This window comes from Danio rerio, chromosome 1 (genome assembly GCF_049306965.1).
Source record: "Danio rerio strain Tuebingen ecotype United States chromosome 1, GRCz12tu, whole genome shotgun sequence".
NCBI classification, from domain to species: Eukaryota; Metazoa; Chordata; class Actinopteri; order Cypriniformes; family Danionidae; genus Danio; species Danio rerio.
The window spans coordinates 35,040,622-35,059,347 of NC_133176.1; the positions used below are offsets into that span (position 1 = coordinate 35,040,622).

The 18,726-nt window shown below is 35.1% G+C and overlaps 1 protein-coding gene across 43 annotated transcripts in view; it reads right to left on the bottom strand.

Annotated features, from left to right (window-relative positions):
* Positions 1-18,726, bottom strand: part of rims1b (regulating synaptic membrane exocytosis 1b) — a 143,121-nt gene that overhangs the window by 100,301 nt on the left and 24,094 nt on the right. For 32 of the 43 annotated variants that reach the window (XR_012406952.1, XR_012406955.1, XM_073952286.1 and 29 more), the window contains exon 2: positions 8,821-9,034. Coding sequence is in view for 38 of the 43 variants with exons in the window: in XM_073952286.1 (XP_073808387.1) it covers positions 8,821-9,034 (214 nt within the window). In the remaining 5 variants the exon portion in view is untranslated. Of the gene's footprint in view, positions 1-8,820; positions 9,035-10,172; positions 10,392-18,726 lie in introns of those variants that run through there. The other 11 variants (XR_012406960.1, XR_012406962.1, XR_012406956.1 and 8 more) reach the window with 1 other exon arrangement.

Sequence of the window (18,726 nt, forward strand, 5' to 3'; positions counted from 1 at the left end):
CTAAAAATGAGGTTTTCCAAATATAACCAAATTTCTTGCATTTTCTTCTCTGTTTTGGTTTTTGAGTGTTTATTTTTATTTAAACAATGAATGTGCTGTTAATCCATTTGTTTATACAAAATAACATGAAATGTGATTTCAGTCACCACAAGTGTCACATGATCTTTTTTTTTTTTTTTGCTTGAAAACACCAGAGGCCTTGCATTAAAGAGCCCATATTATACATGAAATAGGGTCATATCTTGGTTGTAAGGGTCTCCAACAACAGTCTAATATGCATGCAAGGTCAAAAAACACTTTCATGGTCTTATAATCTGCATTTATTTTTACCTAATTATCCCAGCGACTCCTGTATGAATCGTTCAGTGATTCATTTGTTCCCAAACCCCTCCTTAGCGCGAAGCTAATCTGCGCTGATTGGACCGATGACAGTCTGTCGCGATTGGTCGACTGCCTTCAGTCAGAGAGTGAAATGGCCAATAGCTAATCAGCAATTTAAAAAGTAATCACAGTTCATACACGCTAGATAGTGTAGGCGTGGATTTTAGCTGCCACACACACACAAACACCTCCGGACGAGAACGCTCCCGCTTCCGCCCGCACCCGCCAGGTTTTAGCCTTAGAACCCGCCCCGTATTCTGCCCGCCGCGCCCGATCCCGCTAAAGAGCGGGGGAGAACAAAACCGAAAATCTGTATAAACACACACACAGCACCAAGCATAAAGCTCTCTCTCTCTCTCTCTCATACGCGCGCGTGCGCACTAACACACAAGCACCAAGCAGACACATCTTTCTCTTTCTCAGGCAGCCCGCTCCCGTCCCAAATCAAACCCGTTACCGACCGCTCCGGCGATTTATTCGGAAATTTATTCCCGCGCCGCAGAAATCTGGCGCGGTGACAGCCGCGGGTATGCAGACCTCTAACGTTACCACGGAGCTCCATAAACAAAGCAGCACGCGTCGCGTTTTTAACGTGACTTTGCACGCGATAAGAGAATATAGCCAGTTAACCTGATACAGTACACGCGGTTACAAGTAACAAATCACAACTAAATACATTTGCAAGCTAGAGTCAACGAGGCAACAACTTTAACCGCACGTACTTACACTTGAGAAATGGAAGAAACCCATCCTGACGTCCATCAGTTACTCTTTACTGATCCTTCCTTTAACAAACTCAGATGAAGTATTCTTTGTAGCATGTAGCTTCCAGAAGTTTCCAGTAGTTTCCAACTGCTTGGTTATAATGCTGAGGTTTCATCTTTGGGTAGAGACTCAATATATCCATCTGCAGTGTGACTTCAATCGACCGGCATGTTTGTGTGCGTGTGTTTGTGGGTGTGTGTGTGTGTGTGTCTGGGTTACTGCGTCAGAGGGCGGGGCCTCAGGTTTGAAATCTCCCGGGTTTGCGCGTGCACGTGAAAAACTTTGTTTCGTTCGTACGTCATGGCGAAACACCTAATGAGTCGGTATCAAGGCGACTCGTTTGAAGCACTATGAATCGACTCTTTTATAGATGAATCAACAGTTTTAAACACTGTATTCTTACAGATTTAAGCCTTAGCTGGATACTTCACTTCACTTAGAGCTGTGTTACACACTACATGGAGGGGAATTTTCAAAAACCCATAATATGGGCTCTTTAAATTATTTCATAAAGACACTCAAGCTGTATCAGAAATTGCATACTACAAAAAAGTACTATTTAAATTTACTTTTTACAACAATTAGAAAAGTATATTCTACATAGTATGACTATGAATAGTAAGAATGGAATTCGGATGTTCTGCATCTGCCAAGTTGTTATTATCTTCCCATGTTAGTTGTGTTGTTTCACACCCTTCATAAATTCTCTCACATAGCCTCATGGGATAGTAAAGTGTCCACTGAACGTGTATTGCAGAACCACATATGAAGTAGTAGGTCATCTGGGTACTTACTGTTTATTTGACTACTATAAATATCTTAAGCAACTTGTATACTATTTTTCACATACTATATATTATAGCGAAACACACGACTTTGGATGCTCCATGATTACTGGATTGTAAACAGTAATGTAAATACATTACAATGGTGTATTAGAAACTGCACTCATTAGAGATAAAGAAAGTTTTATATTTGTACTTGCTTGGCAGCTTACCTGGCATTACATGCACTAACCAACATCATTGAACAATACAGTCCCATTTATGCTTTTTTTTTTTTTAAATAAACTGAATATGTTTTAGTGCCACTCACTGTATTTTTATTTGTATACTGTATATTTTATTTCATTTTGAAAACACTGTTATACATAAAAAGGCAACATTATATCATTCCAGATGTTTTTTTTTCATGAGCCTGAGATGCAAAACAGACATATGCACGAAAATAAATAACAAACTAAATAAAAATAATAATAATAATAAATAAATAAATAAATAAACAAATAAACAAATAAATAAATAAAGGCACGCTGTATTTAAATGCATGAAATATTGGCATATTGAAGAGAAATGTTATTCGTTGAGTGATTAAAAATGTTTTTTTTTTTTTTTTTTTAAAAACACCAAACTGTCAGCAATGGTCATGTATGCATAGATTATTAGTATAGATGAATAGTATAGATCTATTATTATAGATGAGATGTTAGAACAGAACACTGACGATTTAAAAATGTTCTCAAAATAAAATAAGAGCATCACAAAACCCAGATGAAATGGTCCAAGCAACCTCTCAGGATGCTTGGCCGACACTGTGAAGCCCCGCTGAATCTGTGTGAGCATCATTTTTTTTTTTTTTTTTTTTTTTTAGACAATGTGTGTCTGTGGATGATTGAGCTTACACGACTTTGTATCTGCAATGCCCCCTACAGGGAAACACAGAAACTGCATGTAAAGTGTGTGCTCTGTGTTGCAGCAATTGGCCTTGGTATTGATTGATCCTGAGTGCTGGCTGGGCAAATCTGACACATATTGATCTTTACTGTGCAAATTATCAAAAGGGAAAGACTAATTATCAAAAAGAAATTTTAATATTGACCATTAAGAGCATTGTAACCGAATTCTGATTAGCATAAAAGTGAATTTGAGTGATTGAATTGAGAGCAGAAACCCTTGAACGGCTTGTCAGCATGTACATACATTGGCATTAACACACTTGTGCACAATACTACATTAAGAATAAAACGTATGTTTATAAATACATCAATATGGCAGGTCTGGCTGAACTGAAAAATAGATACTTATTTTAATGTAATTGCTGAAAACCAATTGATAATTTAGTGTTATAAATCCTAATATTATATTATATATTATGAAAATATGAATAGTGTTAATAGTGTTGAAGCACAACCATGTACAGTGAGAATTATTAGCCCCCTGAATTATTAGGCCGCTTGTTTATTTTTAACCCAATTTCTGTTTAATGGAGAGAAGATTTTTTCAGCACATTTCTAAACATAATAGTTTTAATAACTCATTTCTAATAACTGGTTTGCTTTATCTTTGCCATGATGACAGTAAATAATATTTTACTAGATATTTTTCAAGACAATTCTGGCTTAAAGTGACATTTAAAGGCTTAACTAAGTTAATTAGGTTAACTAGGCAGGTTAGGGTAACTAGGCAAGTTATTGTATAACAGTGTTTAACAGTGCAGTAGCTTAAAGGGGCTAGAAATTTTGACCCTAAAATGGTGTTTAAACAATTTTAAAAACTGCTTTTATTGTAGCCGAAATAAAACAAATATTACTTTTTATTATAAAAAAAATAGATATTATCAGACATACTGTGAACATTTTCTTGCTCTGTTAAACATAATTTGGAAAATATTTTAAAAAGAAGAAAAAATTCGAAGGGGGCTAAAAATTCTGACTTCAACTGTATATTATTTAAAATCATATTTAGTACGGTATAGTGTTTTGTTTCATCCTGTGCAAATTCATTTTTTTTTTCCCAATTATTTAAAAACCACAGTTTTCCCTATTATATATTCCTCTGTAGAAAGTCTTGTTTCTTTTAGTTTGGCTGGGATAATAATTTATTATTATTTATTTTTATTATTTGTGAAACTGCTAAGATCAACATGTTGATGTTATGCTTCCTTTACATTTTTATTTATTTACTTACTTTTTTGGATATAAAAAAGAAAATTAGTTAATTAATAATTCAAGAGTTCAGATGCAAAAGCCGCTAAATGTCACTTCCGCTAAATATGAGCTAATGACATTGAGTGAATGCTTAAGGCACGTAGTACACCATCAACAAATAGATTTGCTTCTAATCCTCTAAATCCCAGCGTCAGCGCACTCATAAATAACAGTTTGTTGGTAAAAGCCTCTAAACGCCACTTGCCTTTGACAGAAAAAACTTTATATCCCGAGAACCAATCAGAAGGCGCGAATCGAATCATATGTTTTCAATGTACCTTAGCAGCGAGCTGAAACGCCAGCTTTTATGAGGAGGCAGTTTTATTCTGCTTCTGATTTAGATTTTAAAAGAAAGACGGGGTTTGAAGAACTGGATGAGCTTGTCCGACTGTCAGTGAATGGCAAATGAAAGCGTCCCTTACCTCAAAACTCATTATAAGAAAAAAAACACATACACTGTACAGTCGGAATTGTAACATGCATAAGGTTTTTGTGCAATAGCCTTATTTTGAATCAGTCCGATTTACTATACATTAAACGCCAACTGTGTTTCACAAAAGACAGAGTTAAGTTGCTGTTCTTTTATCCCACATGGACGTAAGAGACCAAAACCTTAAAGGGTCACGAAACACCAAAACACATTTTTTGAGCTGTTGACAGTCATGTGTCCCAAGGTGCTAAAAACACTAATACGACACATATTTCACTGAGAAGTGAAAATTGGTTGTTTTTGCGTTATTTTTGAGCAAATTCGTACTTCCGGTTTGAAACAAATTTTTGAAGCTGCGTCACAGCCATGAGATCTAAGCGTGTATTCCAACCTGTAGACTAGACATCTGTACCTGGGAGTGCTTTATTAGTATTAGATGAGTAAGACTTGGTTCAAACCAATCAGAGCACTCTATTGTGCAACTTCAGTACAATGCATGATAGCTTCCAAGACTGTTTTTACCGGTTACAGTGTTCAGACAGCAGAGAGACGACACAATGTGTTGCCAAAACAAACATCCAGTGTTGCTTTTATAATTTGCTGCTACACGTTCTTTTAATTGTGGCCTATATCCAATTCATGCGTTTACACTTGCCATCCAATTTACGATGCATGCATAAAGGCGGGTTCTATCATCTGTGCCACACTAGCCACGATGGAAGAAATTGTCTTGTTTTTAGCTCTGCGAAATATGCGGTGAAGTATAAGCAGTTAATGGTTCAGTCCAGATTTACCCCCATACAGTTTATGTAATGGTATGGCCCTGATGTGTGTGTGTGTAGTTGAAGATGTAGTCTTCCCCTGTGTGCGTACTGGTGTTAGAGAGAATAAAGTTGTTCTATGTGTAGCCTGCAGTGCATGTATTATTAGCGACAAAAAGCAAAAAAGTTACAACACGAAGTTCGCCCAACTTTAAAATGATTATGAGGCGGAGGTGGGAAAGGGCCGTCATCGCAGCTTGCGCTTATGGTTCATATGCTGTATGATTTCCTCCACCATTCAGAGGAATGTGTGGGTAGGGAGAGCTCTCAGGTCTGGTGGGAGCAAATTGTGGCGACTGACCACTTTTCTTCATGTTTCCTCTGTTGTTGTTGTTTACTGCGTCGGAATCTCCACACATGCTCTTCCTTTTACATTATTAAACTGTGGAGACACACCACATTGTCATAAGTTTGATGATGTACAGAATGTAATGATTCAATAAATCTGATTTGCCTGTTTACATGACAGTTGCATTGTGACATTTCCAATTTATATCAGATTTATTTCCACATATGAAGGAGGTCTGAAACCAATCTTTGAATATCCGAATGCATGTGTTTTTTTTTCGTGTTTACACGATCACAGAACAGATCCGATCTGTGTCACATATGAGCAAAAACTCAGAATTGGGTTACATTTAACTAGCAGTGTAAACGGGGCCTTTGTGACAGGACTAACACACACGGCTTTCTGGCGCTACCTGCCGAGTGCATCTAAGTTTTCGGGAAACACAGAGGTTTTTTTTCTCATTTGCCTTGCGGTAACAAACTTTGCATGAAAAATACACGCTTAAAGCAGTTCCTCGGATCAAATATCTAGTTTGTCACGAGGGGCATAAATGCAATTCCTGAATGAAAGAGCCAAACTGCAGTCCACCATTAATAATTTGTCAAATAATTCTATTACTGATGTCCATGTAAACACAGTCACTGTCTTTCTCCCGTGTGTGTGTGTGTGTGTGTTTTGGCTCTGTGAAAATCAGCACGTGCCTAAACCGACTCTCTCATTTTTATGCTAATTTTTACAGACCCTCCCTCTTTTGCTCCTCCGACACTCCCCCCTAAACAGAGCTGGACACGCCTGGCACACTTTCCTGACTTTTTCCAAAGTAGAGGTGTGAAAAAACCCCTGCTGAAGCAAGAAGGTTTCATGGCCCTTTAAGTAGGGTGAGAATGAATGAATGACAGCTTCTAAAATTCATATTCATCCCTTTTTGCCCAGTAGGCCCACCTTGTCTTTTATTTGCTAATTTAAGCTATTTTTAAAAGATAAATATAATGTATAAAACTTTACATTATTTATATTACTTCATAATACCTATACATCTGATGAGCTTTTTATATTAATGGATAATGCACAGACATTGATGTTTCACAATGTTTTTGCACTACATTATTTGAATCTATCAAGCTTAGCTTACAATGTTTACATTACTCACATTAAATCTAAATCCCAAATATCAAAAATGACAACAGATTGTTAAGATTTAATTAATGTCATATTTAATGTTATTAATTAATGCGCTTACTTGACAGATTTCATTCATTCATTTTCCTTCTGCTTAGTCCCTGGTTTATCAGGGGTGACCACAGCAGAATTAACCGCCACTTATTTGACAGATTTATAGATTTTAGGTGTTTAATGTTTGGTAAAAAAATTATAATTGCATCTTTAGTGATTTGTCCACAAGTTACACTGTCTTGTCCCAATAGGTGGATTCAGAGGTTTTTGCTAAAAAGCACAAGTTGATTTAGCTGGTTTTGAGGCAAATGAAAATCTACCTTGTTAAAAACCAAAGAATTGTCTAAAGTGACATTTTAAAAAAGGAATTATATTTACTAGCTAATAACCTTATCATTACATATAAAATGAAACTTCTGAACCTAATCAGAGGAGCCTGATAGAAAATACTTGTTTACAAAAAAGAGGTTTGATGGATTTAGAGGGTTTTGCATCTTAACTCTTTAATTGGATGATTTATTTTGGAAGATAAGCTGTGTTAATATACAAAGTTGTGGGTGAAACTTTTATGGTAAAGTCTAGATCGGATACACGGCCGGCCGGAAGTGTGATATGCACATCAATTTAGCAGCATTTTTTAATCAAACTATATAACAATAATTAATATTAATACAGTACTGCAATGGTTGGGTTTAGGGTTGGTGTGGGGGTAGACATATATAAATTAAAATAAATGGGAAAGTAAAAAAATTATATAAATAATTCTTGTTAACTTCAGTCCTAACCATATCCGATCTAGCAACAATCAAATTTTATTACACATTAAAACAATAAAGATGGTTGTATTTTTTAAAGTGCCATTCATAGACAAGCCCAACACTTTATATGTGAACATTAAATCACCCTGCCATGTTTGTAGGGAAAGCAATCTTAATTTTAAGTCATTGACCAAACAAACATTTTGTCATCAATGGCAGAATTTACTAAGGGTATGAATAATTTCAGGCTGTATATCACTCCAAACCTAAGATTTTTATTTATCTTTGAAACACAAATAAAGAGATTTTTTTATTTATTCTGTCCCTTGTTTGATAGTCACTAAACTGTCACATACAATCAACTGCACCATCATACATATAAACATCCTGGCGGCACGGTTATCTCAGGTTTCATTCAAAATATCTAATGTGTGCTCAGAATAAGAAAAGGGCCATTGGTGAATTAACTTTACAAAATAATAATCTAACTCATAAAATAGAAATAAACCACCACCACCCACACTGACTAATTAAAATCATACCAATATATTTTGTATGATTAAAAAACAAATAAACAACAACTTACATGTTACATTAACAAAAACCACAAAACACTGCTTTTAGAAGGCCGGCCTTATTAAAAACCCTGCGTTGGACTTAAAATGACAGTAGGGGACTTCACCCAGCTGGGCCGGACGGAACTGAGGCAGATTGTTCCTCAGCAAGCCCAGTGAGACGAGTCCATTCTCAGGTAAGCACTCTAGAGAAGGGGGGGGCCGCCTTTAGAGACAGCAGCCAAGTATGAGATCCTAAAATAGACCCTCGCATGTTGTGCTGCTGGACACGGTCCCACACATTACCCTGGTGGTGCTTAGCAAAGTCAATGAAGATTTCACTCAAAGAGCCGAGTCTTTATAAAGCTCAGAAGAACTGTGGGTGGTGTGGACTTTGCAGTCTAAATCTGCAGACTTATATGGATTGTAGAAACTGAGATGAACTGTTTGGATTCAGGATTTAGACTTTCAGTTCGAAGGTTTAAACAGATTCAGCAAATTCCCTAAAAGGGAATCAACCAAACAACTGATGTCTTTTATAAGTGTAATAAAACAAATGAAGTTTGAGGTGGGAATTACTCTATGGTGAGAAAGATGATGTGGCGGATGAGAGAAAAAAAAAACACAAAAAAGAAATGAAAGGGTCTGACGGTAGGTACTTACGTTATTTGAGCGCAACGATACTCTTCCCCCGCAGCGGGCACAGAACTTGGTCTGGCAGTAGGAGCACAGATGCCCACAGCCATCTGCAAACTTGGTCTTACGGCAGATGCCACAGGTGGGTGCATCATCTTTATGGACAGCCTGCTGTCGCTTCGTTTCTGCCCCGATCTTCCTCACCTGCTCCTTATAACTCTCAAACTGCTGGTGCAGTGTCCTGGTGGAAACAATGGACAAAGAGAAAACATATGCAGCTGTTGGTTTGAGGATAAAAAACAACAAAAAACCTAAAATAAAATGTCCAGCATTACTGCATTGCCTAGAGTATATCAAATCATTCGTTTGTCTATAAAAATGTCAAGAAGTCCTCAAGGATCCCAAATTTTTTGGAATTAAACATAAATTGCAAAAGCAAAGAAAGATGCATTCTAAAACCCAACAGGCATGAACTGCTGTAAAATATTGCACATGATCAACAAAAACCTTTAATTTTCGGATGAAAACAAACATGCTGACATTTTGGCAAGAGTTATCAGAAAATCAGAGTGTGGACCAAACCAGTCTTACGTGCGATTGTTTTAATATTCACAGCTTTCTGTTGATGTATGGTTTGTTATAATAGGACAATATTTGGCAGAGACAAAACCATTTCAAGATCTAGAACCTGACGTAACAGTGAGAAAATCACCTTTAAAGCTGTCTAAATGAAGTGCAGCGATAACAGTGGGACATTTACAATCTTTATATAATATTCTAATGATTTTTGACCCAAACAATGTGATTCTAGCTATTGTAAAAAATGTGCAAGTGCAACATAAGAGGTTTAGTGATCCAGGGTCACATATTATATCTGAAACATATCAAATAATGTACATCAGTCTTTGTAAAGCCAGAATTCAAACTAAGATGTTTAACCTAACTCCACTTCAGATTGTCTTCTCCCTTCACTAGAACGAAAATAAACTGTTAATGAACTGCCAATGAGCCACTGCTGTCTGCTAAAAAAGATGGGGTTTCGTAGCTGAAACATTTCTCAAAGAAAAAGCACATTAACAATTCTCTTATAGCAAGTGGTTAAGTGCACTAATGACCATGGTAAAGACATTTAGCCATTTAAAATAGATTCAACTGGAAGAAAAAAGACAAAGCTTGTAAATTGTGAATACACACTGCACAAATTTCTATGTAAAAGTAAAGTTGCCTCCGATACTACAGGCTGATAATATTCATTGGCACCTTCATACACATTTTATACACCTAATACAGTATGTGAAAACATACAGTACATCGGCTACGCTGCAGTAAAAATGGATCTTCAGGAAAACAAAACTGCAAAAGCAAGCGCAAAGCATCACCTCTGTTTGTGGCGAACAGCCATGATCTGCGATTTCCTTTCAAAATCCCAAACCTGCATAAAACACTGACACCGGAATCCACTGAAACTCTGAAACAAAAGCACACTTCCCACAACTTCTGCTCTCCATGGCTGGAAATGCTAGCGTTCTCTCTCTCGCTCTTTCTGGAATCAGATAGCAGACTGCAGTCCCAGGTATCTGGATGGAGGTTGTGACTTTGAGGAGTCTTGGCCAGTGATGCTATATTACGCAGTCAGGATGAAACCAATACGTGGGAAGTCGAAGGTGTGGCGTCAAAGATGAATCATTGGCAGGAGAATCAAAGTATAGAAAAGTGACCTCTTTAAGGTTACAGGTGACCACATACTGTATGTTTTAGAACCATACTTCAGTGAACTGCTTGAATTAACCTTTTTTGGTAATTGTAGTTGCTGAGGTAATGCAGCAACTATACTAAAATAAATAAATCACCCAATACTGTACCGTGTAAGGTTTCTACAATGTAAAAAAAAAAAAAAGCTGCGTTCCTCACAATTCCTAAGGGTTGTGTAAGATAACCTAAGATAACTTAATAGTTTTTACAAATGTAAGTGGATTGAAAACAAAACAATTAAGTTGTCTCCCTCAAAAAACACTTAAGAATTGTGTTGTTTCAACTCATTTTAAATTAGTTTGACCAAGCAGAAAAGGTTAGGGTTCTCATTTAATTTTTTGGTTGTACATCTTTATACAGTTAAAACCTAAATTATAAAAATTTTATTTTTTATTTATTTTATTTTTTTTTTAATTCCAGGGGCTTTTCATTGTTTTCAACATATCTTTAAACATAATAGTTTTAAAAACCAATTTCTAATAACAAATAATTAACTTCTGTTGTTTTTTTCCGTGATGACAGAACATAATATTTTTCTAGTTATTTCGCAAGACACTCATATATTTAGCTTAAAGTGAAATGTTTTTTTATTCTTCTTTTCTTGCTCTGGAAAACATAATATGGGAAATAAATTAACAAAAATTACAGTTCCACAGGAGGGCTAATAATTTTGTCTTAAACTGTTTATAAACCTATATATGCCACAGTTTACTGTAGTAAAAATTAAAGGATACTATAGGATTTATTTTATTTATTATTATGATATATTTTATTTATTATTAATTTTAAAGTTGAGTAGCGATAAAACCGAAGCCCTACACATAGGGACTAAAAGTGTTTTAGAAAAAAAATGCTAGGTTTAACATAAATATTGATAACAATATAATTTGTCCCTCTTTGGAGGTCAAGAGCTTGGGTGTCATCTTAAAAGGCACACTTTATTTTAAAGGTCATATCAATAATTTTATTGATATGTTTCCACCTTGTTATAACATTACTCATCTTCATCCTTCTCTCACAACTACTAATACAGCAATTCTCATCCATGCACTAGTCCCTTTTATGAATAAACTAGTGTAATCGCATTGATTTTAATGTCAGGAAATTAAAAAAAATATTGACTTGGGTTCATATCACTCTAATATGACAGTGAACACACTTTACATGCACAGTTCTGTCTGAACAACCTACAAAAGTTGATTTTCATCATAGTTGCTCTTTAAAATATTACTTCTCACTTTTAAGGCACTTCACAGTCTTGCTCCTCAATATCTCACCGAACTTCTCCATATTTATGCATCTTCTTGCACTTGATCATCCAACTGTATTTTCTTTGGCACCCCGCACTAGATTAAGCACAAAGGAAGCCAGATCTCTTAGCTCTATGGCTCCTCTGCTATGGAACTTGCTTCCATTGGATTTAAGGAACAGTGATAGTCTTCACACTTTTAAATATTGTCCTAAGACCCATCTTTTATGCAGGCTTTTTAATGATTATTATTTAGAAGTTCCCTATAGCTAATACTATAGTATGCTACAGCATTTTTAACAAAGTGTTGTATATAACATGATATACAGTATGACACACTTTATTATAGTATGGTTGAAAAACACTATAATGTTTACTATAAAGGAAAGGAAAGAAAAGAAATAAAAAGGAAAGAAAATGAAATTAAACAATATGAAAGGAAAGGGAAGGAAAGGAAAGGAGAGGACAGGAAAGAAAAGGAAAGGAAAGGTAAGGAAAGGAAAGAAAGGAAAGGAAAGGAAAGGAAAGGAAAGGAAAGGAAAGGAAAGGAAAGGAAAGGAAAGGAAAGGAAAGGAAAGGAAAGGAAAGGAAAGGAAAGGAAAGGAAATTCATAACACGTGGCCAAGTGACTTATACTTGGAATTTGTGCTTTGGATTTAACCCATCCAAGTGCACACAGTAAACACACACACAAACCATGGACCTGAGCAGTAAAAAAAAAAATTTAATTAGGTATTTTTACATTTGGTTGGAAATGCTAAAGGAGACTTAAGGAGACTTTAAGAGCATTTATATATTATTGAATTAGGATTTGGTGATCATCTAGAATGATGACAAGCTAGTAAATTGTGTATAGTTTTGTAGAAGAATAAAAATATATATACATTACATGATGAAGTCATCACTTAGGACAGGGCAGCACTATGAAATTAATGGATCAGCTTTTTAAGTTCACTTCAGCTATTTTTGAAAATATTGATTAGTAAACTCTAACCTCTGTTGAGCTTCGGGGTCAGCGCTCTCAGGGAAAAATCTCAATAGCTATAAAAGCTTGTTCTACCTCATAACTTCAGACTATGACTTGCTTCAATAAATGGTTATATGGTAAAATATCAAATAATAATTTGGTTGATCTTTTCTGTAAATAAAAATGTAATGAAATCTGGATCTGACATGCTTCAAAATGATCTGTGGGCTTGGCACACCAAGCCAAACCCAGAGAACTTTAACACCACCTACACTGTGAAAATATGTGTTGCTACCTTACATTTTTAAAGATGCAGTTTTTGGGATTTGGAGTTCATATTCAAAATATTAGACAGTTTTTTTTTTTTTTTTTTTTTACCTGGCCCCTCCATGATGCAGGTTGCCAGATTAATGAGATCAACAGGAGTGAGCATACCTGACAATCCAGCCTTATAATATAAGCTGCTCAGCAAACGTTAATAATTAATTTTCAGAGTTTTTAGATTTTCAGAGTCAAATTTTTAATCCATGCCTGCATTTATTGAAACTGCTTCAGAAATGAAATATACTGTGTTTTCTACTAAGCCAACATGCGGTGCCACAAAGTAATTGGTTGAGCTTGAAGTGGGTGGAGTTACTCTGACCAAAACAAAGACAGACATTCCAACATAGAGAGCACATTTTCAAAACTGACTTGAACATTTTTTCCCAATAATGTCTGTTAAAAAAGACTAAGAAAGTTTTTTTTTTTTAAAGCTACTTTCTCTTAATGTGTGTGTGTGTATATATATATATATATATATATATATATATATATATATATATATATATATATATATATATATATATATATATATATATATATATATATATATATATATATATATATATTCATGATTTTAATGCTGTCATTAAAAATCATGAAGGCCATACAAACAACCAGATAATGTAGTTTTTGTTGTGTAAATGCATTTTTGCTTCATCCTAATTTGAGTCAAACAAAAAAAATAATTAAGTTATTTTGTTAACCTTATGTTATTTGTGAAATTTTAGATATCAGATGTCTTAAACTTAGTCTTGTCAACATTTTGGAAGTTGTCTGTTTTCATTCGGATATTGTTAGAAAATGTTACTTTACAAAGGGGATGTACTCATTTTAACTCATATTTAACTCAATATTGTAATTCATTCTGTCTAATGTTTGTAAACTTTCATAATACGCGCGCAGGGAGGTGGCAGAAAAAAAGGGAGTGCTACTATTTTACGAGAGAGAAGTTAAAGGCCTACAAGTCTTTGGATGCCAAAAATATTCTGTGTGGTCATGTGCAAGAAATAATGTTCCATGATTACCAGATTTAAAACTTTGTAGTGCTAAAAACTGCCCAGCCAAAGGCAAGCAAAGAAGACGGAACTACAAGGTCTGGGTAATTTAATCATCAACAAGCAAAAAGACTGCATTCTGTCAGTGAACTACACCTGTAAGGCAGGGTATGTGAATGTACCCATAAAAGGTAAAGATGGTTTTATATTCGCACATTCAGACTTTATCCTAAATAATTTAATTTCATAAAAGTACTATTTGCAAACTCTAATTTGCGAAATCCTATTAGCAGCCAATGACTATCAAAGTACAACATTGTAAAACTTGTACAAGTAAAACTTTGATGTTTCTAAAATATCTGCAAACATATTATGGTATTTTACTGTTAAAAATAAAGTTTAAACCTGTTTGACTCCTGTTAAAAACAAAAAATTAAACCTAAGATAAGTAACATAAAAAATATGTTGTGATCCCTTTAATTTTTACAATGCATATAATAAAAATTTTTATAATTAATTTTACAAAAAGAGAAAACAATTGGAAAACACAAAGATACTGGAAACTGTTCATTAGTCGATATTTAGTTAGTTTACAGTGTCAGAGAGCAGGTAGAGTCTGTACATAAGGTAAAATAACTGGTTACATATCTGCAGGTTATCCCTAGTCTGTATTGGTTATCCAAAAAGGGAAATTGAAAATAAGACAGAATATAAGAAACCATAAACAAAGCCATGCTTGATTACCATTTTAAAAATAAAAACAATGATTACTTTCTTCATTCCAGAGAACTAATTTGGTAATGCACATGAATTAAAAGAATCAGATAAGATGACATAAAATTTGAACAGCCTTCTCTCACTGCCTTTTTGAACTCTTAAAGACTTTTATACTTATGCATTGACTCGATTGAAACTGAATAGCCAGTAACAGTTCATCAACAGAGACATGAGATTTAGAGTTTCAACATTTTCAATCAGCCAAAAGCCGATAATCAAAATACCACAGATACTAAGCTGCACAGACAATTAGTTTAAAATAATGCTATAATAACAATTGTAAAAATCAGAACTAAAAATTTGAGAAAAAATGTGAATAACAGAACGACTTCAGAATGGTTAAGGTAATATAGGTTGCATATAGTTTGCTTGGCTTTTGAACATTTTGTCTGGATTAACTTATCATTCATTCATTTTCTTGTCGGCTTAGTCCATTTATTAATCCGGGGTCGCCACACCGGAATGAACCGCTAACTTGTCCAGCAAGTTTTTACACAGCGGATGGCCTTCCAGCCGCAAGCCATCTCTGGGAAACATCTACACACACATTTACACATATTCACAATTCACCTGTAGCGCATGTCTTTGGACTGTGGGGGAAACCGGAGCACCCGGAGGAAACCCACGCGAACGCAGGGAGAACAAGCAAACTCCACACAGAAACGACCAACTGAGCCGAGGCTCGAACCAGCGACATTCTTGCTGTCAGGCGACAGCACTACCTACTGCGCCACTGAAATTTACAATCACAATTTTATGCGTGCATTACATTTTGGATAGTTCTGTGTTTTGGTGTTTCTGAATTGCTGATACTACAGCTAAATCTGGACCCACTGTTCTTCTAGACAACTTGGCTGGTTATTAGATCGAAGTAAAGACAACATCAATACATTTCAGTTATAAGAGATTGTGGTTGGCTGTGAGGCTTGAACTTTAGTTGTTCCACACCTTTGTAAAAGGCAAAACTAGTCCTAAAATAGCTGCAAGGCAGCCTCTGATGACATCACTGTGAGGTAAACTTGTAACTTGCAAAACCTCAAGAGCAGAGCAAAAAACAAAAAAGAAAATGTATTCGGAACTCCAAAAGCCAAGAACATTCTTTTAAGATATCAGAAAACCTCTGAAAACTTTGAACTACAACAAACTTGCTAGTCAAAGTTTGTTGTGTGAAAGAAAATCCCTTGTGGGATTGTAGAAGACAGGGGTGACCTCATTCTGCCAAGAAAGAAAGACAACACAGGGACGCCAAATTCCTGACTAAATAGTAAACTTGTGTTTGTATGTATGATGAAATCTATTCTAAAATATTCTCTTTACAGAAATAAAAATGTCCCAACCTGATTTAAAAGAAGATTTTAGATTTGAGCATTATTGTACTGATAGTATACAGTCCAAAAACACTGAAACTTTTCATTCACGTCAGTTGTCTGTTCCAGAGAACCTGCAAGTCTTTAATGGTAGGGGTTTTTCATTGACATTATTTCGCAGATTTTGCCTGTTTAACATTTCTAAAGTTCAGTGACTATGTTTATATGGACATCATTGATCAATAAAATGATTTGCCTTAATCTGAATAAGACAACAGTTTGATTAGGGTGTTTACATAAGTTACTTTTTGATTGTTTCTATCATGAAATTTTGGAACTTGTATTTATTTTTCCGGCAACAAGTTTCTAACATCCTTTAATAAATCTGTTTTCAACAGAACAAAGAAACTTATAAAAGTTTGGAACCACTTTAAGGTGGGTAAAAAGTGAGTGAATTTTTGAGTGAACTACCCCTTTAAATAACATTGATTCAGAAGCAAAATAAAAATAAAAATAAATAGTTGTTATGGTATATTCAAGTCATGTTGGACAAATCTTATTCACAAGTAGAACATACATGACTTGCATACATGAAGCATTATCTGTTAACCTTGTCAGGCTTTTTATTAAAAAAAAGCTTTTTAAATCTGTCAGGATGATTAGATAACAATCAATACACGTAAATACAATTACCATAAAGTGCATTCAGAAATTGTTTGTGAAAAACACAAAACACACCCGTTGCGAATTCTTTGCTCTTCATTTTCTGTATAAACAGTGAACAAACTACAGTAATTTCCTGTAATTTATCAAAGAAAGGTGCACCACCATCTTGTGCTGACAAAAGTGACTTAATTGTGCCAGACATCATAGTTATAACAAGTATCAAATGCTCTCTGAATGGTTTTAGTGAATCTTTCAAAAACAGTGACTGAATTTGATTGAGCATAAAATGCATGGCTTTCTATTTCTGTACCATTCAAATAACTCATTCAAAAACACTGATTCATTCACAAATACCACTACTGTGTAGTTTATTATGTCTAAAACTTCATTCATTCATTCATTCATTTATTCATTCATTCATTCATTTTCTTTTTAGCTTAGTCCCTTGATTAATTAGAGTTCACCACAGAGGAATGAACCCCCAACTTACCCAGCATATGTTTTATGCAGTGAATGCCCTTCCATCCGCAACCCAACACTGGGAAAAGCCCATATACACTCATTCACACACATACACCATGGACAAATTTGCTTATTTAATTCACCTATACTGCATGTATTTGGACTGTGGGGGAAACCGGAATCCCAACTGACCCAGCCGGGGCTCAAACCAGCAACCTTCTTGTTGTGAGGCGATCGTGCTACCCACTGCGCCACCGTGACGCCCTGTCTAAACTTAACTTTCATAAAATAAGTAATTGTTGAACCATAAAAGCTGCATCACACGATTTTCATAATTGATGATACTAAATTCTGCTTGAAACATCCATTTTTGACAACTAACAGACGTACTGTAGCTAAAAACCCATGTGAGCGGATTCCTTTCATGATGGAAATTTGAATATGATTAAAAGCATTCAATCAGTCCAAAAGAGACAAACTATCCTCTGTCTGTTGACCTAACAACCTGTGTATAACAGATTTGTTGTGAGTAACTGCAACAAAACCAAATCTACAAAATCCATTGTTCACTCTAAAGAAACAAAGGTATAAAAGTAATAAAATGTGTTTCTTTGAGGTACCAGTATAGACCCTGTAGGTACAAATGTGTACCTTTTGAAAATGTCCTGCTTCAGAGACAAATTTCGTATATAGTTTTTTTTTACGAGAGCGGTTTCACTTTCTCCAAAGAGCTCGCCGTGCGTCTACATTTAAAATAACAAACTTCTTGAGCTTGTGTTTATAAGGCGCGCGTGATTGAAGCGCATCTGATATCCGATCCTTTCAGAAAGGGACAAACACAAGAGTGAATTAAGCATGAAAAATGAGGCTTTCTGCAACATAAACCATGAACAAACTACCATGTTTAATTAATGTCATCACATTTTGGACTATTATGAACTCGTAATGACAAAATTACATTATAATATGAAGTTACGTGCTGCTGAGGACGTGTGATAAATTTGCACTGACTGTGGGCTATACCTCGTGTTGTTTTTAAACCCAAATTAGGGCTAAATGTATGCTGTGTGTAATTTTTCTGTAACTGGTAACACATCAGAGACTGTAAGGGTCTCTATGTGTTCATATATTTTGTATTTATTGATTTATTTATTTCATATAATTGCAGACGTTACAGTAGGCTTTTTTATTGATCTGTAGTTATAATCAAATCACGTTCATAGAAAAGTTAGTAATGAACATTTATTCCCATGTATTTGTGTATAAAGCATCAGTTTTGTGAAAAGTTGTTTCATATGATGTGAACGACCCGTACACCTTTACTGTGACATTTCCTCGAGTAAAAATTATGTCATCTAAAACTTTCTGTTGTACACCATACCCACTAAAACAGTACCCTTTTGGCAGTGGAAACGCAACGCCCCGCCCCGGTCT